Source organism: Apus apus, chromosome 4, assembly GCF_020740795.1.
Source record: "Apus apus isolate bApuApu2 chromosome 4, bApuApu2.pri.cur, whole genome shotgun sequence".
NCBI classification, from domain to species: Eukaryota; Metazoa; Chordata; class Aves; order Apodiformes; family Apodidae; genus Apus; species Apus apus.
In genome coordinates, this window is record NC_067285.1 from 66,703,103 (window position 1) to 66,717,747 (window position 14,645).

At 40.4% G+C, this 14,645-nt stretch overlaps 1 protein-coding gene across 3 annotated transcripts in view; it reads right to left on the minus strand.

The window, feature by feature from the left end:
• SMARCAD1 (SWI/SNF-related, matrix-associated actin-dependent regulator of chromatin, subfamily a, containing DEAD/H box 1) overlaps positions 1-7,195 on the minus strand; it is a 46,393-nt gene extending 39,198 nt beyond the window's left edge. For 2 of the 3 annotated variants that reach the window (XM_051617693.1, XM_051617691.1), the window contains exons 1-2: positions 6,998-7,195; positions 6,481-6,731 (exon numbers count right to left, since the gene is read on the minus strand). In XM_051617693.1, the coding sequence (XP_051473653.1) occupies positions 6,481-6,679 (199 nt within the window). In that variant the 5' untranslated portion in view covers positions 6,680-6,731; positions 6,998-7,195. The remainder of the gene's footprint in view (positions 1-6,480; positions 6,732-6,997) is intronic. The other variant, XM_051617692.1, reaches the window with a different exon arrangement.
• Positions 7,196-14,645: the final 7,450 nt, after the last annotated feature.

Sequence of the window (14,645 nt, forward strand, 5' to 3'; positions counted from 1 at the left end):
TCATGGTGATACCTCACAGGGCTGAAGGCCCTCCTCTGACAGCCCTGGCAGAAGCCAGGGCAGAGGCCATTCCCCTAATCAGGTTATTTGGACTCCCCACTCACCACTTTGCCTCTGTGCAAAGATGAGCCTTTTACCTCATGACATGACACAACAAATCCCACCTATGTGGCTGGAACTGAAGAATCAGGTGCTCCCCACTGTTGACAGTGTCTGATTTACGTTGTAAAAAGATGGGTGAGAACACCAGAGCAAGAGAGAACAGGTAGAAGAGACGCCAAAGTTGGAGACAGACAGCTATGATTTATGAACAGCTTCAGTGAAAGATGGTAGACAGAAATACACTCTGAATTGGGGTGGTGGATAGGTGAAAAAGCTCCACACTACTTTCCTACAAGGAGCTTTGAATCATGAATAAAGAAACAGACCAAAACAATTACACAGGCAAGGTCAGTCACACAGGACAATCAGCTACAAAATTCCTAAAAGAGTTGAGTTTTAATGATACAACTGTCAGTATGAGTCCTCATAAAAAAAGCATTTTGCATCCTTATAATGCACACACAGCATCATGGGCACCCTCTCCCCTCCAGCACATAAATAGTTTCTTAAAACTCATGTGCCTACAACCCAAACACCAGTGGTGCTTTCTCAGCTGCTAACTCTGGAACCATAAATTCTGCTGGAAATAAAAGCAGTTTCTTCTGCCTCTGTTAACTAATGCAAAAACTTGCTGAGTCAAGTTACTATAGAGCACAACAGTTTTCAAACTCGATTTACCAGCAGAGACTAGACATGTAAGAAGCTAGAATAAATTAACCTGACAATCAATGCAGAAATGAGCTAAATGGTGCCTAATTCCTTAATCTGTGATAAAGACCTCAATTTTAATTATCATAAAAATCTAAACCTTTTTTGTGACTTTCAAAACATGACAGAGGATTATGGTAATGAGTTTAAAAAGAGGTAAAAGCCTCACTTTATAAAGTAACTTTGTTATCTTGAAAAGTCCATACACACACAAGCTTAGGAAGGCCTAAAAATTAGTAGTTCTGAAGCAATAACATACTGTTCCAAAGTAGGCCTCCCTGCAACCAGGACCAACATGTTCTATCTATCCATGTTCAGAGAGAGACGTGCTGTCCTTGACACAGTTGCTTTGCTTTATCTGAAATGTTAGTTTTAAGATGAACACAGGAGAAAAGCAAGAGACACTCTTGGGAATGTATAAAATATTTTTATTAGATTTAAACATAAATATGCAGGCAAATCTATTGAGCAATTCCTCTGCAGCAAAGAAAAATAAAGCAGAAAAATCCTGAAGTTTATAAGGCTGGGCTAGCCAAGCAAAGGCTATCACAAAAGGACAGAAACATGAGATTCATAAAAAGATGTAAATGGAAATATCAGAACAGGTCTATAAGAAACATGAGAAGTTCACAACTTTATTGAATTAACAGAATTGATCAAGTCAGTTTTCATGATCTTTTACCTTGTAGATTAGACTATATTCCAAACATACACTTTCTGCAAATGGCATGACAAACAGGTGACAGGTACTCATAACAGCTCTGCTAAGAAGCTTCCTTACTGAATTTTCTTTTCATAAACAAAGGTTACAAAAATAACAGAAGCTTAGATTATTTTATTCATTACAATACAAACCTTTGAAGAGGTTTTGACTTAAATAAAAAGAACATTTACTGTTTTACTTGGTGACTTCTCATTTTACTTTTAGCAATCCCTGTCTAATCGTCATGACAACTCCTAACTCCTGCACCTATGAAATGCTGAGCTGCATGGATAAAGCATTCTCCCTCTCTCCTTCTATCCCTCCTCTACCTATTGCACTGAACAGGTTTTCTTATTACTGAGGACAGGAGGAAAGAGCATAAATCACATATGCAATAAGGAACCCTCATATTTAGAGCAAATTATAAACTTATAGAGCAGTAACAGATTAAGAAGTTACTGCCACAGCATGTAATAATTGGGAGCAAAATTTCCTGAGTATAGGCAATTAAAAAGGACTATTAAAGAATGGCTGCAATCTTAAGAACCAATGTTTGACTCTAAGACCAAAAAGAAGACACAGACATATCCCTTGTTTTTAAACAACATAGCCAAAACCCAACAATAACTGATTTTTGCTGTCATTCAGAGAGACTTCATGAGAACAACCAGATTCTGTGGTTATATGGAGACAGTGTTAAGTTATGGCTGAAGGTACTCAAATGCAACTTTTTTTGTAATGTTAGCACAAATATTTTGTTTAGTCACTAAATGCACAGCTGCAACTGCTCTTGCAAAAATTTCACTTTGACTTTTTTATTTTTAAATCATTTCACTAGTATTTTGGGAAGCATATACTGAGCAAGAACCGTAATACATTGTCCTGTAATTCTAAATACAATCTCCTACACAAACCATACATCATGCTCAGAGAAAGCCAGCCACTTCTCTCCCAAGTAAAAACAAAACTGAGGGGATACCTGGAGGCTTGCTACATCTACTAATGCTGCACATCAAACACTTTAAAACAGAAACCAATTTCCACCTAGTTTTGGAAAGCAGTATCAAATGCATACTGCTCAAGTCTACAAACTAATTAATATTCCATTTCCAAAGTCAAGTCTCTTTCATTTGCTAAAACAATGTTTTATAATTAATAAATAATAAATGTATAATAACTAAATACCAATGTTACTCTAAGATGCTTCATAAAGAGACCATCTTAAAAGGATTATTAGTTCAACCTATCTTCCCACGAATCCTAGGTTTGCTAGGTACTGCAGTCATTACTTTTTTCCAGAAATACTTGTGTCACATGTGACGTAAGCAGAAGACGTAACTTCCTCAGATTATCATAAAGAAAATTACAGCAGATGAGAACACACACAATGCAGTCCTACTGCAAGTGAATGATGTGACTCCGAATGTTATAAGCTAGAAGTGCAGACATTTGTGTTATATGCTTTAAACGTAGAGAGGGTATCACCAAAATCATCCATCAATAACGGAATTAAGTATAGTAGTTTAATCTACAACTTTCATTTAAATTCATTGTTGAAGCTTTCTAAGCATGCTTTTTGAATACAAATCTCATTTTGGAATTCATTATTGCAATAATGCTAATTTGTGTAGTTCTAATACAGCTCTTTCCCATTTCATTCATTGGAGTAATCTCATTATCTTAGTACACCAGGCTATTTACATAATTAAAAATATCCAAATGAAAATTATGAAGATGGCTTCACTGTTTTCTTAATAGACTATTAAAACCCAAATTTATTATTTAGTAAATAATATTAATTTTTACAGAAAAATGTAGTAAGCCACTCCAGTGCTTTTTTGCAACTCGGTAGAGACCTATCTTTCAGATATAATCTGCTAACTGCCCCCATTGTTGGTTTCTACACCTCAGTTAAGTGATGTTCAGAATTTCCACCTACAGTTTGGCTGCAGATTCACTGTAAGCCTGCATAATTTTCAACATAGACAAGTGTATAAACTCAATCAATTCTTCCAGCCACCATACTGCAAATTACTTATTCAAGCAAGAGGTATGCATGTTCAATACAAAGCAGTAAGAAGCATGACATACAAATATGCCCTGGGTGCAAAACAATCTACCAATATTAGTTTGTTTGGGGAAAACAAAACAAAACAAAAAATGAGCTAAAAAAGATAAGGGTGTTTCATGACACAACAGACATCATCTCATTTTTTCCCCAAGATGAATGAAATTCTTAAAATTTTATCTTTTTGTTAGATGCATATTTCAGGACACGTGACAAAAGAGATATCCCAAGGAATCCCTACAAAATTATAGTGAACCATTTGTGCTCCTGAAGGACAAAGTTTGATTTTAAATTTCTTTTTGCATACACAGAAGGACTGCATGATACCAAATGAAGTAGGACAAAATAAAGCCAGCAGCTATTTTCTTGCATAACTGAAATAATGAACACTCTCTTCATGTCTCCCCAGTTTTATGTACCAGCATTTTGTGAATCCACTCTTTTTGTCTTCAGAAGTACCAGAAGTAATTGTTGCCTTTGCATGATATATTGAGCATGAGGGCAAATTATTTTCAGTTAACTTGGTGTAAACTGCTTCTTGTACCAAAGAATTTAATACTTTGACTTACATATTTAGCAGCAGAGACAGAACACAGTGCCATAAGCTGGTCACCTCTGTACCTTTTCCATTATAATATCAGGAAAAAAATAAATAGCTTTCCTTTTCATTTGACCCAAAGCAGAAAATTTCTGTCTTCCTGTTGCTAATTAGGAAATAGGCATTTGCTGATCAAATCTTATTTCCTGTTCTATACTTTAAGTGTCTCGTATCCTACAGGCAAAATCTGAGCATTTTATTTTCTCAACTTCTATAGAAGCAGAAATGTTATTTCATTTTTAAAATGGTTAATTAATTCCTTTAAATAGGTTACATAAATATGATGTGCAAATAAGTCACCAAACCACTCCATCTTCTTTAAACACAGTGTCTGTGAAAGACAAAACATTATGTACATGCAAAGCACTGGTATTTACATCTCAATTTTAATTGTTAATTAGCACCCCAGTTCTACACCAGCATCTGTGTCTATGGGCTCTTAGTTAAGTCCACCACTTGCTGTAATTTTGCTGCACTTCTATTCTTCTCTGTTTTACTGGTAGCTACCACCATCTCCCACTAGTTTTTGTCACAACTACTTAGCCTTCCACAATAGGGTTGGACTTGATGATCTCTGGAGGTCCCTTCCAACCCCTAATATTCTATGATTCTGCAACAGCTGCTCCTTTAGGGTGCCCTTCCTCTTTTCCTTTATTACCTCATATCTCATGCCTCTGAATTGTATATCACACCCCTTCTCTTTCTCAGATCTACCCCTGGAGAATAATTCAAGGGAAATCATCAGTATTTTGAAAAACAAGCAGCTTCAGTTTGTTTGCCTTGGTTGTTATGGTCTACCTCCAAGTTTCCACTGACAAAGTCAAGTCCATAAGCAGATTACATTACATAAAAAAGAAAAATTAAGTCAATCACTAAGACAAATCAAGCCACAAAATAAGCAGCAACATCCCTTACTTCACATCTGTGCTCACAGTTGAAGCAGTGTACCTGCATTCAGTAACTCCTACACTGCACAAGACAGTGACTTACCACAAAGAGGAAGTTGACACCTGTTCCAAAGTGCACTTCCTCAGAGTGCCAGCTTTTTCATGCAATCCACCACAAAACACACACATGCAGAAACCACAACTAAGGATTGCTGGCTTCTTAAGTTCTCCCTGCCACCCAAAAAAACCTCCCTGCTAGTGGACAGGCTACTTCGTTCCAGGCTGGCAACTGTCAAGCCAAGATTTCTTAAAACATTAAAGCACTAATTAATACTTACTAATGTAACAATGAGAGCACTCCAGTCAACTGAGAAGTCAACCAGCAAAAAAACCAGAATCCATGGAACAGTACCTGCCAATCTACTATAATACTGATATAGCTTACCTTTAAGTGAGGAACTCTTCCTTGTACATGAAAGGTCCCCTGGTGTCACATAGATAGAGGTACTATGCTAACTGCCTTGCACCATGGGAAGGCTGTATGCAAAATAAATGTAGCTAAAAAACATCAACTGATATTGTTGGTCCTTTACCAAGTAAATGCACAGTCAAAGTCAGTCTGATCTCTCCAGTAACACTGGTATCTTAACATATATATCAGAAGTTATATGAAATATCCAAAATGTATGAAATAATCATTAAAAAAATTTTATTCTTTCATTCCTATTCCTTCAGTAACAGAAAAGCTACTGGTGAATGTGATTATGCAGTTGACAGCAGTTAGTGTCACTTGTTAGTACTGACCAATGAATCCAAACAGGAACAGCACATGTCCAATGTATCAGCCAAACCAACCACTTGCTACACAAATAAGTATTCCATATTTCCATGAAAACCACAAGCTACTGCCAGAAAACGGGACAAGCCATTAGCATGATCAGCCTAGGAGAATCAACAGCAGGCTTCTCAGCTCTTTACAAAATCAGGCCCAAATTAAAATAAACTGTCTTCTTTCTCAGTTTTATCTGATATTGCACATTGCATCTAACAAAAGAGTGAAGTCTGTGTAGTGTTGCATTTATCAGACACCAGCTTTTGTTTTTTTCTTTGAAGATCTTGAGATATTATATTGGTGTAAAATATGACTAAAGATACTAAACAGGAAAGCCTAACATACTTTAAAGACTCAAATTGTCGCTTGCCCACTCATCTGACAAAAATAATTTCTGCTTTGGTTATCCAGTTTCCCATGTGACCATAAATGCACAGAATGAATTAGAGACAGAAATAAAGATACTTCTGTATCTTAACAAGCAAAATAAAAAAAACCCAAAGCCAAAAGACAACAATTACTTATTTATTGAAATGAAGTACTTACACTGTTCCTATGCTAGATGCAAAACACCTGACTCACCGGTTATCTCCATCACACCCGAAGCTGGAGTATCTGGCTTGTTGCTGTCATCTGTACCTTCATCCTCTTCTCCTCCAGCACCACCCGTGGCATCAGAATTAGCTGCCTGCACCTGGGCTGCCGAAGGAGACAGAGTTTCCTGCTCCGCGTTTTTTACCTTCCTCTCAAAGCGAAAGCGGTCCAAATTGTAGAGACTCATGTTCTTAACCCACCGATCCTGTCGGAAGAAGACGGGCTCGACTGGGCTGTTTCTGCGGGAAAAGCCAGGAGAGGGAGAAGGCGGCAGGGCTCGTCACACAAGGCTCAGACAAACGCCGGCGGACTGACCGGCTGCCGCGGAAGCGGCCGGAGGGCCCCGCCGACCGGGCGACCCCGTTCCCACGGAAACAGGAGGCCAGAGACGCTATCAGGCAGCGGGGAGGCTCCTGCCCACCGCCTCCCTCCCGCTCCCCCTCCTCCCCTCGCCATGGCCGGCAGCCCCCAGTCCCCAGCACCCGGCGACGGGCCCCGCACGCACCTGCCGCGCTCCGGGGCCGACCCCGGCGGGACACGAGAGCGGCTGGCGGGCAAGGGAGAGAGCAGAAGCGAGGGAGGGAGCGACAGCGACGCCGGCCGCGCCGGGCTGGCCCCGAGGCGCTGGGCTGACCGGGAGGACGGGGCCGGCGGGGGCGGCCTGGGCTGCGGGGCCGCGCAACGCGCCCCGATGGCGGCAAGAGCTCCCTCCTTACGGAATAGGTGCGCGGGAGCCTCGGCGCTCGGTTATGACGCAAGAGCCTCACAACCAATCACCTCGCCCGGACGGGGCGCGCGGGCGCGTGCGCCTTCGCGCCTTTTCCCTCGAGAGCGGCGGGAGCGGTTCCCGGGGCGCGGGGGAGCGCGTGGCGGGCGCGGGTCCCGCGGGTCCCGGCGGCCGCGGGGGGGGGGGCTCTGGCGCCGCGGTCACGGCCGCCGCACGCAGCTCCCGTGCCGCCGGGACCAAGCGGAACTGCAGCCTCCAGCTCTTCCAGCAGGAATGCCGCCTGGTGTGCCAAGGGGTGCTGTGTTCCTCCCGCACCGACCCCCCACCAGTGGAAAGTGTGGGTAGGGGGCTGCAAAAAGACTAATCATAAAAGCTCTGGAGTTGTAAACCACAGAATTTAGGGCACTTCAGGGCAGTTTTCAGCCTAGGCTCCACAGCATGCTTCCAGGGTTGTGTCCCGTTGGCAGGACAGACAAACTCCTGTGGAAGTCTTGGCGCGGGACTCGCCGCCTGGCTCTGGCGTGCGGTCTGTGCCATGTGGCGGTGGGAGGCAGCCACAGGCAGCGTGGTTTCTGCAGGCAAGCGCCTGTGGGGTTAGCTGGCGTTGCACTGAGAACCTTGCCAGGCCTGAACTGCTCTACTTAAATACTGTGCATGGCACAGAGGTACTGAAACTCGGTTGCACATCTGTCCTTCACACACCAGCCACCTGTGAAACGAAGTGCTTCAAGGCCTGGCAGAAGAGAGTACTATACTGGAGAGCCAGGTGCAGCAGCTGTTAAAAACATTCTGGAGAGGCTGTGCTAGCTGACAGAAAAAAAACCACTTCCGCATCTGTCACGCCAGCTCTGTGGCACCGGGCTTGCAGAGAGCTCCTTCACCCTTGATGTTATTTGCCATTTAAATCGGGACAGTCCAAACTGAGCTGGGACGTGGCCATGCTGTGTGAGGTTATGTGCCACTGTCAGCACGACTTGCTGCTTAGGCCTGACTGCATTGTCTGATGAACTTGCTACAGCCTGAAAACTGGAGGTGATCCAGGTATTTCCAGAAATGCCACCTACACATACATTACCTCTACCTGGAAATTTCAATCAAAATTAGCTTCTATCATCAGTAGTCAGCAAATCTAGGTCTTAGCTACCTCATACTGAATCATCATCATCATCATTATAATAAAGTCTTGTTTCCTGAAGGGGACTCTCATGGAAGCTGTTTGATGATCCCTTTGCCACTCATACAACACATCATGGTGCTCAACAGTCACGTTCACACACCATGAGCAGCTATTCTGACTCATTTCTGCCTGATTCCAGTTCTCCTGCTCTTTCCATCAGGCAAATGGCAAGGAGAAGTGTTATGGGCTTTAAAAGGCTTTTCCATCTCACACAATCTTAAGCAACAAACCCATCTCTTGTGTTTATCAGCAGCATCTCCTCTTACTCCAGCCTCTGGACTGTGGCAGAACACTTTGTCATTTTGGCCTGTGCTACAGCAAGAAAATGTAAACTCATTACTGAACAGGCAGAAAAGCTTTGAGGAACAACAGGATTTGGAGGAACCTGTTTCCAAATGAAGCTTCAGTGAAGATGTCTTGCCTCCAAATCAAATACTAATCTAATGTTTGCATAGCAGATGAGTTGAAATGGCTGGAAGCTGCACTGTATTAATCCCAAACTAAAATAATAAACTGCAGATGAAGGTGTAATCTGAATGGAAGACAGGCTTCCCTAACAGAGGTGAAAGCCAAGGCATGGTTGGATTTGCAGACCTGACTGGTGGCACAGTAGATGATGCAGAGACCATCTGAGATTATCCCCTGAGGTTATCCTCTGAGGCAGCTAAATTGTTCTGGAGAAGGATGAGTGGCTGGGCTAGAGACGCTATTGACATAAGGCAACTGGTCCAAGACTCATAGGAGAATTCTGCTTTGCAACTCATATCTGATATAAATAATGCAAACAGAAGGTCACTTTGAACAGGGGAGAAGGATGTGCCTATCAGCTCAGGGTAAGGCTACTACCAATTAGAAATTCCAACCGTTTGAAATGCAGGTTACCCCTCCAAAATGGGAATAACGCAGTTTGTAGGTATATCAGAAGCTAAGCTGGTCGAGAGCTATGAGAGGAAAACGGGTGGACCACAAGGACACTTTGACTTCAGCAAGTGGGTTTAGCTCCTTTCTGGGACCTGATAACCATTGCAAAGCTCATCCGTTCGTTTGCAAAGTGTTAGTACTGGTGTTGAGCATCTCTGATGTGATTGCCTCACACAAATGTAGCTACACACATAAACATCTGTAGTTTAAGAATCCTCACAAGACTTAGTTAACTCTTTCCATGAAGAAGATACCAAAATACGCATGTGATAGATGTTAAGCTACATTGCTTGACTGACTTTGAGGACACAATCAAACAACGATGGTAAATCACAGAGAAGAATAGGCTGCAAAGCTGAAAGAGTGATAATAGAAAAGAAAGTTGAAACAGGAAAAATAAAATGTAAAGGGGAGCATACACTCAGTCTGTACTGGTAACTCAACAAGGCAGTCAGGACCACCAGTCTTGGGAAAAACAAAAAGACATTAATTCCAGAGCTTGGGACAGAAAGCAGTTACAAGCTAAGAACACAATGAAAATAAAAAAGATTAAATGCAACACTCCAGAACATGTCAGATTGTAAAAGCATTGTGTTAACAGGAATTAGCATGAACCTAAAAATGCTGCAGCAGATTATTTCAGTTTTTTACAGTGCTTTGAACTTGAAAAGACTAGGTAATTGGTAGGTATTAGTATTATTAACAAGCATTATTTTGAATTCCTGGCAGACAAGGCAGGCAAAACATCTTTTTTGAGGAGTTAATGACACTGGTTAGGCAGCTCATGCTTACTGCAGAGCTGACAGATTGCTGTCTGCTCATGTTTTGAAGGTTGATTTGTGAGATTTTTTTGGAAGAATGGTAGCAGAAATGTGAAAATAATCTATTTTTGTGCAGAATTCCTTTGCTTGCAGCATTAGAGCTGTTAAATTTGACTTGTTTTTACTTAAGCTACAGTTTTGTTGCTACACTAGTCATAAAGAGGAGCATAGCAGATGGTGTGTAGGCCTTCTGACATAATTATGAAGGCTTATAACGCAGTGATATATAATAGTGACCCAAACACTGAGAGGAGCAAAAGAAAAAATAAATATCAGGTTAATATTACTCCTTTTGAAATTGATGCAAATGCAATCTGCATTACCTTTAGTAGAAGTCAAATCTATTTTAAAGTGTTTGATAATAGGAGTTAAAATCTGCCCAGATACCAAGAGTCACATTTTTTGTTACATTTTACAAATTGACAAGGTACTAGTCAAATTTCTGTTCCTTAGTAAACAATGAGCCAAGACAAAATGTGTTCACAGCCATTCCTAACAAGTCTCTGTTTCACCTATTATTCTTTCATTTTCAATTCATGCCCTTTTTGTGTCTTGTCACTTCAAGGAATATTGCTAAGGATGCTGTTTTGTTTTAAAAACAAAAAAGTGAGGGAGAAAAGTCTACATGAACTGCAATGTGAGAATGCACCAAAGTTGTGCTGTGTTATAAAATAAACAGGATCTGTGAGACGGGTAGATCCTATTTGACACATCTGTTGAGGCTTGCCCCCAAATACTGTACAGGATTGGTGGGGAAGTGTTTCTGTTTTGTTGTAAATTGAGAGCAACAAGACAAGCTGTCAGAGGCAGATAGGTTTGTACTTGATCACAAATTAAAAAGGAAAAAAAAAAAATGCTGAAAGTATTTCAGATGCAGCTGGAAAAGCGATGGGAGTTGTCCATAGTACATGACGTTGCTGTAGCAACCTCACCATGCCTAAATATATGAGTATCCAAACTATTTTGATGTGTGAGCTGCCCAGTGCTTGCAGAGGAAGGCCTCAGGTCGGAACTGTCCCAGAGCTGTCTCTTTTTTCTCTTACCCATGGGGGTGTTCCTTTTTATTGTCTATTGAATAGACAGCTTACTCTATTCAGCAGACAATAAAGACGAACACCCTTTGGGGAAGAATAAGAGGATAAGACTGGTTTTGTAGTGTGACTGGTTTTGTGTTGGTATTACTTTACATGAGTCTCATTTTTTTTGTGTTTGAAGATACTTTAGAAGTGTCTACTGGGGTTCATGCTTACTAGGAAAGTAACAGTATCTGTTTTTTCTCACCTGAGGTTTGTTGAGATAGTTTATTTCAAGCACTGTTATTTCAAGGTCAATCTTACAGAGATTTTTTTTTTTTTTTGTCTTCTTGTTTAAAAATAAACACATTGTAATTATTTTAATTTCCTCTACTTCTCTGAAGTAGTCAGTTGCTCTTTTTTTGGTTTACGTGTATTTAAGAAAAAAGAGAAGAGAGTCAAAAAAACAACTGTAGAATTTATGACATTGTGCTTGTTACCCATTTCATTCATTTGGGCAAATGCTATCTCAGAAATCAAGCTAAACACATTTTAAAAACGGGCAAGCTCTCAAGTGTCTACCTCATGTCAGGAGCCATGCATCTGTGATGCTTCCACTGATTTTTTTTCCCAGTAGTTTGAGGTGTTTTGTCATGATGGAAGAAATACGCAATGTGATTCAGAACTAAATAATAGAATAAGTGGATTCTGCACCAGTAAAGATAGTGGCTGTTTCTCCAGAGATGGAAATGGTAGCATGCTCAAGCCTGTTATGCACAACTTTCTGCCCTTCCAGGATGTGCTGCCCTCCTCCTGCAAAGACTTAGATGCATTTGAAGTAGTGCTGCTGCTTTGTATGCCATTGTTCTGCTTTGTAATGGCTCTGACAAGGTAAACAACTTAATTAGAAACAGTAGAGTTAACGAAGCTTGGTTTCCTGTTAGATTCGGTTTTTGTCCTTCAGCTTCTCCTCTCTCTCTCTCTCTCTCTCTCTGTAGTGTCCCAGCTCCCATTTAAGCCTCTCATGGTCTCCTCACCTAGCAAAGAGAGCTGCCTCACCATGGCACATGCTGTACATGCTGTGCAGCTGCCTGTGGAAAAGTTCTTCCTCGTCCTCTCTGAGTTTCACTTCTAAGAACTTTTGCTTCTCTTTCAAATTTAGGTGAAACTTGGAAGTCCATTTCAGTAATTTTTGTGGGGAGCAGGAAGGGAGAGTTTGCCTTACTGGAAGCTTGTCCTGCTTAGGAAACTGGGCTGAATGTTGCAGCAGTCAGTCCCCTGAAGTAAACTACAGTAATTTGAAGATGCTGTTTTGTAATTTGTGAAATTATTTATTTCTAATAATAATTATAGAAGGAAGGTACTAAATTATCTTAAGTAGATAATTCAATTCTTAGGCATTTCCATTAAAACAGATTTTGTTTTCCTGTCTAAACTGATGTCATTTTTATGAGAAAGGATTGGGTATGTATTTGGAAGTAGCAGAGCAACAGGGGGCTATTTTCAGAAAGCTATCTCAGAGAAAAGACTGAATGGTATTTCTGGACTGTTTAGATGCTGAGAAGTTGCATCAGCACTTGATGCCTTACTGGATCATGACAGCATACCATGGTTAGGAATGCAACTACAGTATCTGCACTGTCAAGCTCTCCTGGGACATCACCTCTCACCTTTATATACAAGGTCTTGGAAAAGACCCAGCAAGATCATGTCTACATCAGGGGAGTTCTTCTTTGGCCAGGTATTACCTATTAATGCTTCTGCATGCTTAAATAGACTTTGCTCATTGCTTCTATATCTTACTCTTCTTATGTCATGTGATTCTTATAAACTTTCCTACACAAAGCAGGAGTTGCTGCTGAAGCATTCTAAATGGTACTCATACAAGGAAGTAATGCCCGATCTACTGCTGAGTAGAATTCCATTAGTTATTTCCCAGAAGTACTGTCTATGTACGAAATGAAATTCTTAAAACCTCTACTTTATCTAAACAAGGAGAGATTTATAAGTTGTTTGCTTACAAAAATGTGACTATTACTTTTAAAGTGCTATTTATATGTTCAAAGTTCATTAATGATCTTAAAGTAGTTAAACTGTGTGCAATACCAGCACTGGAATAATCACTTAAGTAAGGGATTCAGTCTAGGGGCAAAAAAAACCCCAAAACTGAGAACCAACAAAAAACCCCAAAACTTTATGGCTTTCCATATCTGCTGGAGTGACAATTTCATTGGGAGTGGTAGCTACAAAGACTTGTACCACTTCCATTTTATATACCTCTTGAAGGTGTGAACCTTATGATACTGGAGTTGACATTTCCTCTTGTTCTAAGAAATGAAAGCAGACAAGTCTGAACTTGTCTTGTAGGCTGCCCGATGAAAAGTTCAGTTTCATGAAATACATTTAAATCTATGGTTTATACCAGAGGACTTTCTTCTGTCCAGATCTGTTCCTTACAAGCACATACTGAGTTGTAGATAAATCTGTCTCATGCTGGAGTATCAGTTTCATTGGAACAATTAAGGAGTTTCACATTTCATTCTGCTCCTACTGAACTTGGGTTTGGGCAAAGCAGATCACCCACGCAGAGTTCACTGCAGGACTGCAGTCTATCTTTAGATAATTTAAAACATTCTTGGTAGGGCATAGTCAAGGATGCATCTACTGCACGATTTACCTTCTCTCAACACCCCTGGTTTAGTGACATCCTACATATCCTAAGCACTCAGAATTAATATTGGGTCAGTAGTAGTTGTTGTTTACTGAATTAATCAAATACATTTGAAGAATACGCAGCTCTGTCAAAATCAGTTTTTCCTGAACTGCTGAATAATTGACCTTTGGAACAGGAAGAAGGTCTTACACATGTCTTATTCCTACAAGTAATTGTTATTTACTAGTGAAATACACAGTATAATAGTAAGATTTACCATTATTTTTTAAATAATGCTGGTCAGGAAGCACAGTGGATTACAGTGTGAACATTATGGTAAGGCTAAGATATTATTTAAAAAACTGGAAACATTTCTTACATTATAGAACTTTTAATGAGATAACCTACTGTAATAACTGTGGGAGTTTATTTTAATACAGATTTATGGATGACAAAAGCTGGTATAATGGTTTCTAAACTGTTTGGTTGCTAGAAACTTGATGTATTTAAAAAAAACAGACATGTGCTTAGGTTTTGGTTCTACTAGATGACCAGAGGATGCTCTGGCAGTGAGCTTAATCTGCTCTCTGTAAAGCTGAGACTGTGTCCAGAATGAGAAACTTAGAAAGACTTTTTGAAGATGCTTTTCTGCATGGCACTTTCATTTGCCAAGTTACATTGCAAAAAAGCTCCACAGTTTATTACTTAGATACCATCCCTCAGCAATACTGTTTTCACTGATTATAAACATATTCTTTTGTTTCTCTTTATGCTATATTCAGAATTTGTACGTTACACACCACTGTCTGTGTCCACAAACACACTTTTTTTTCTTTTTTTT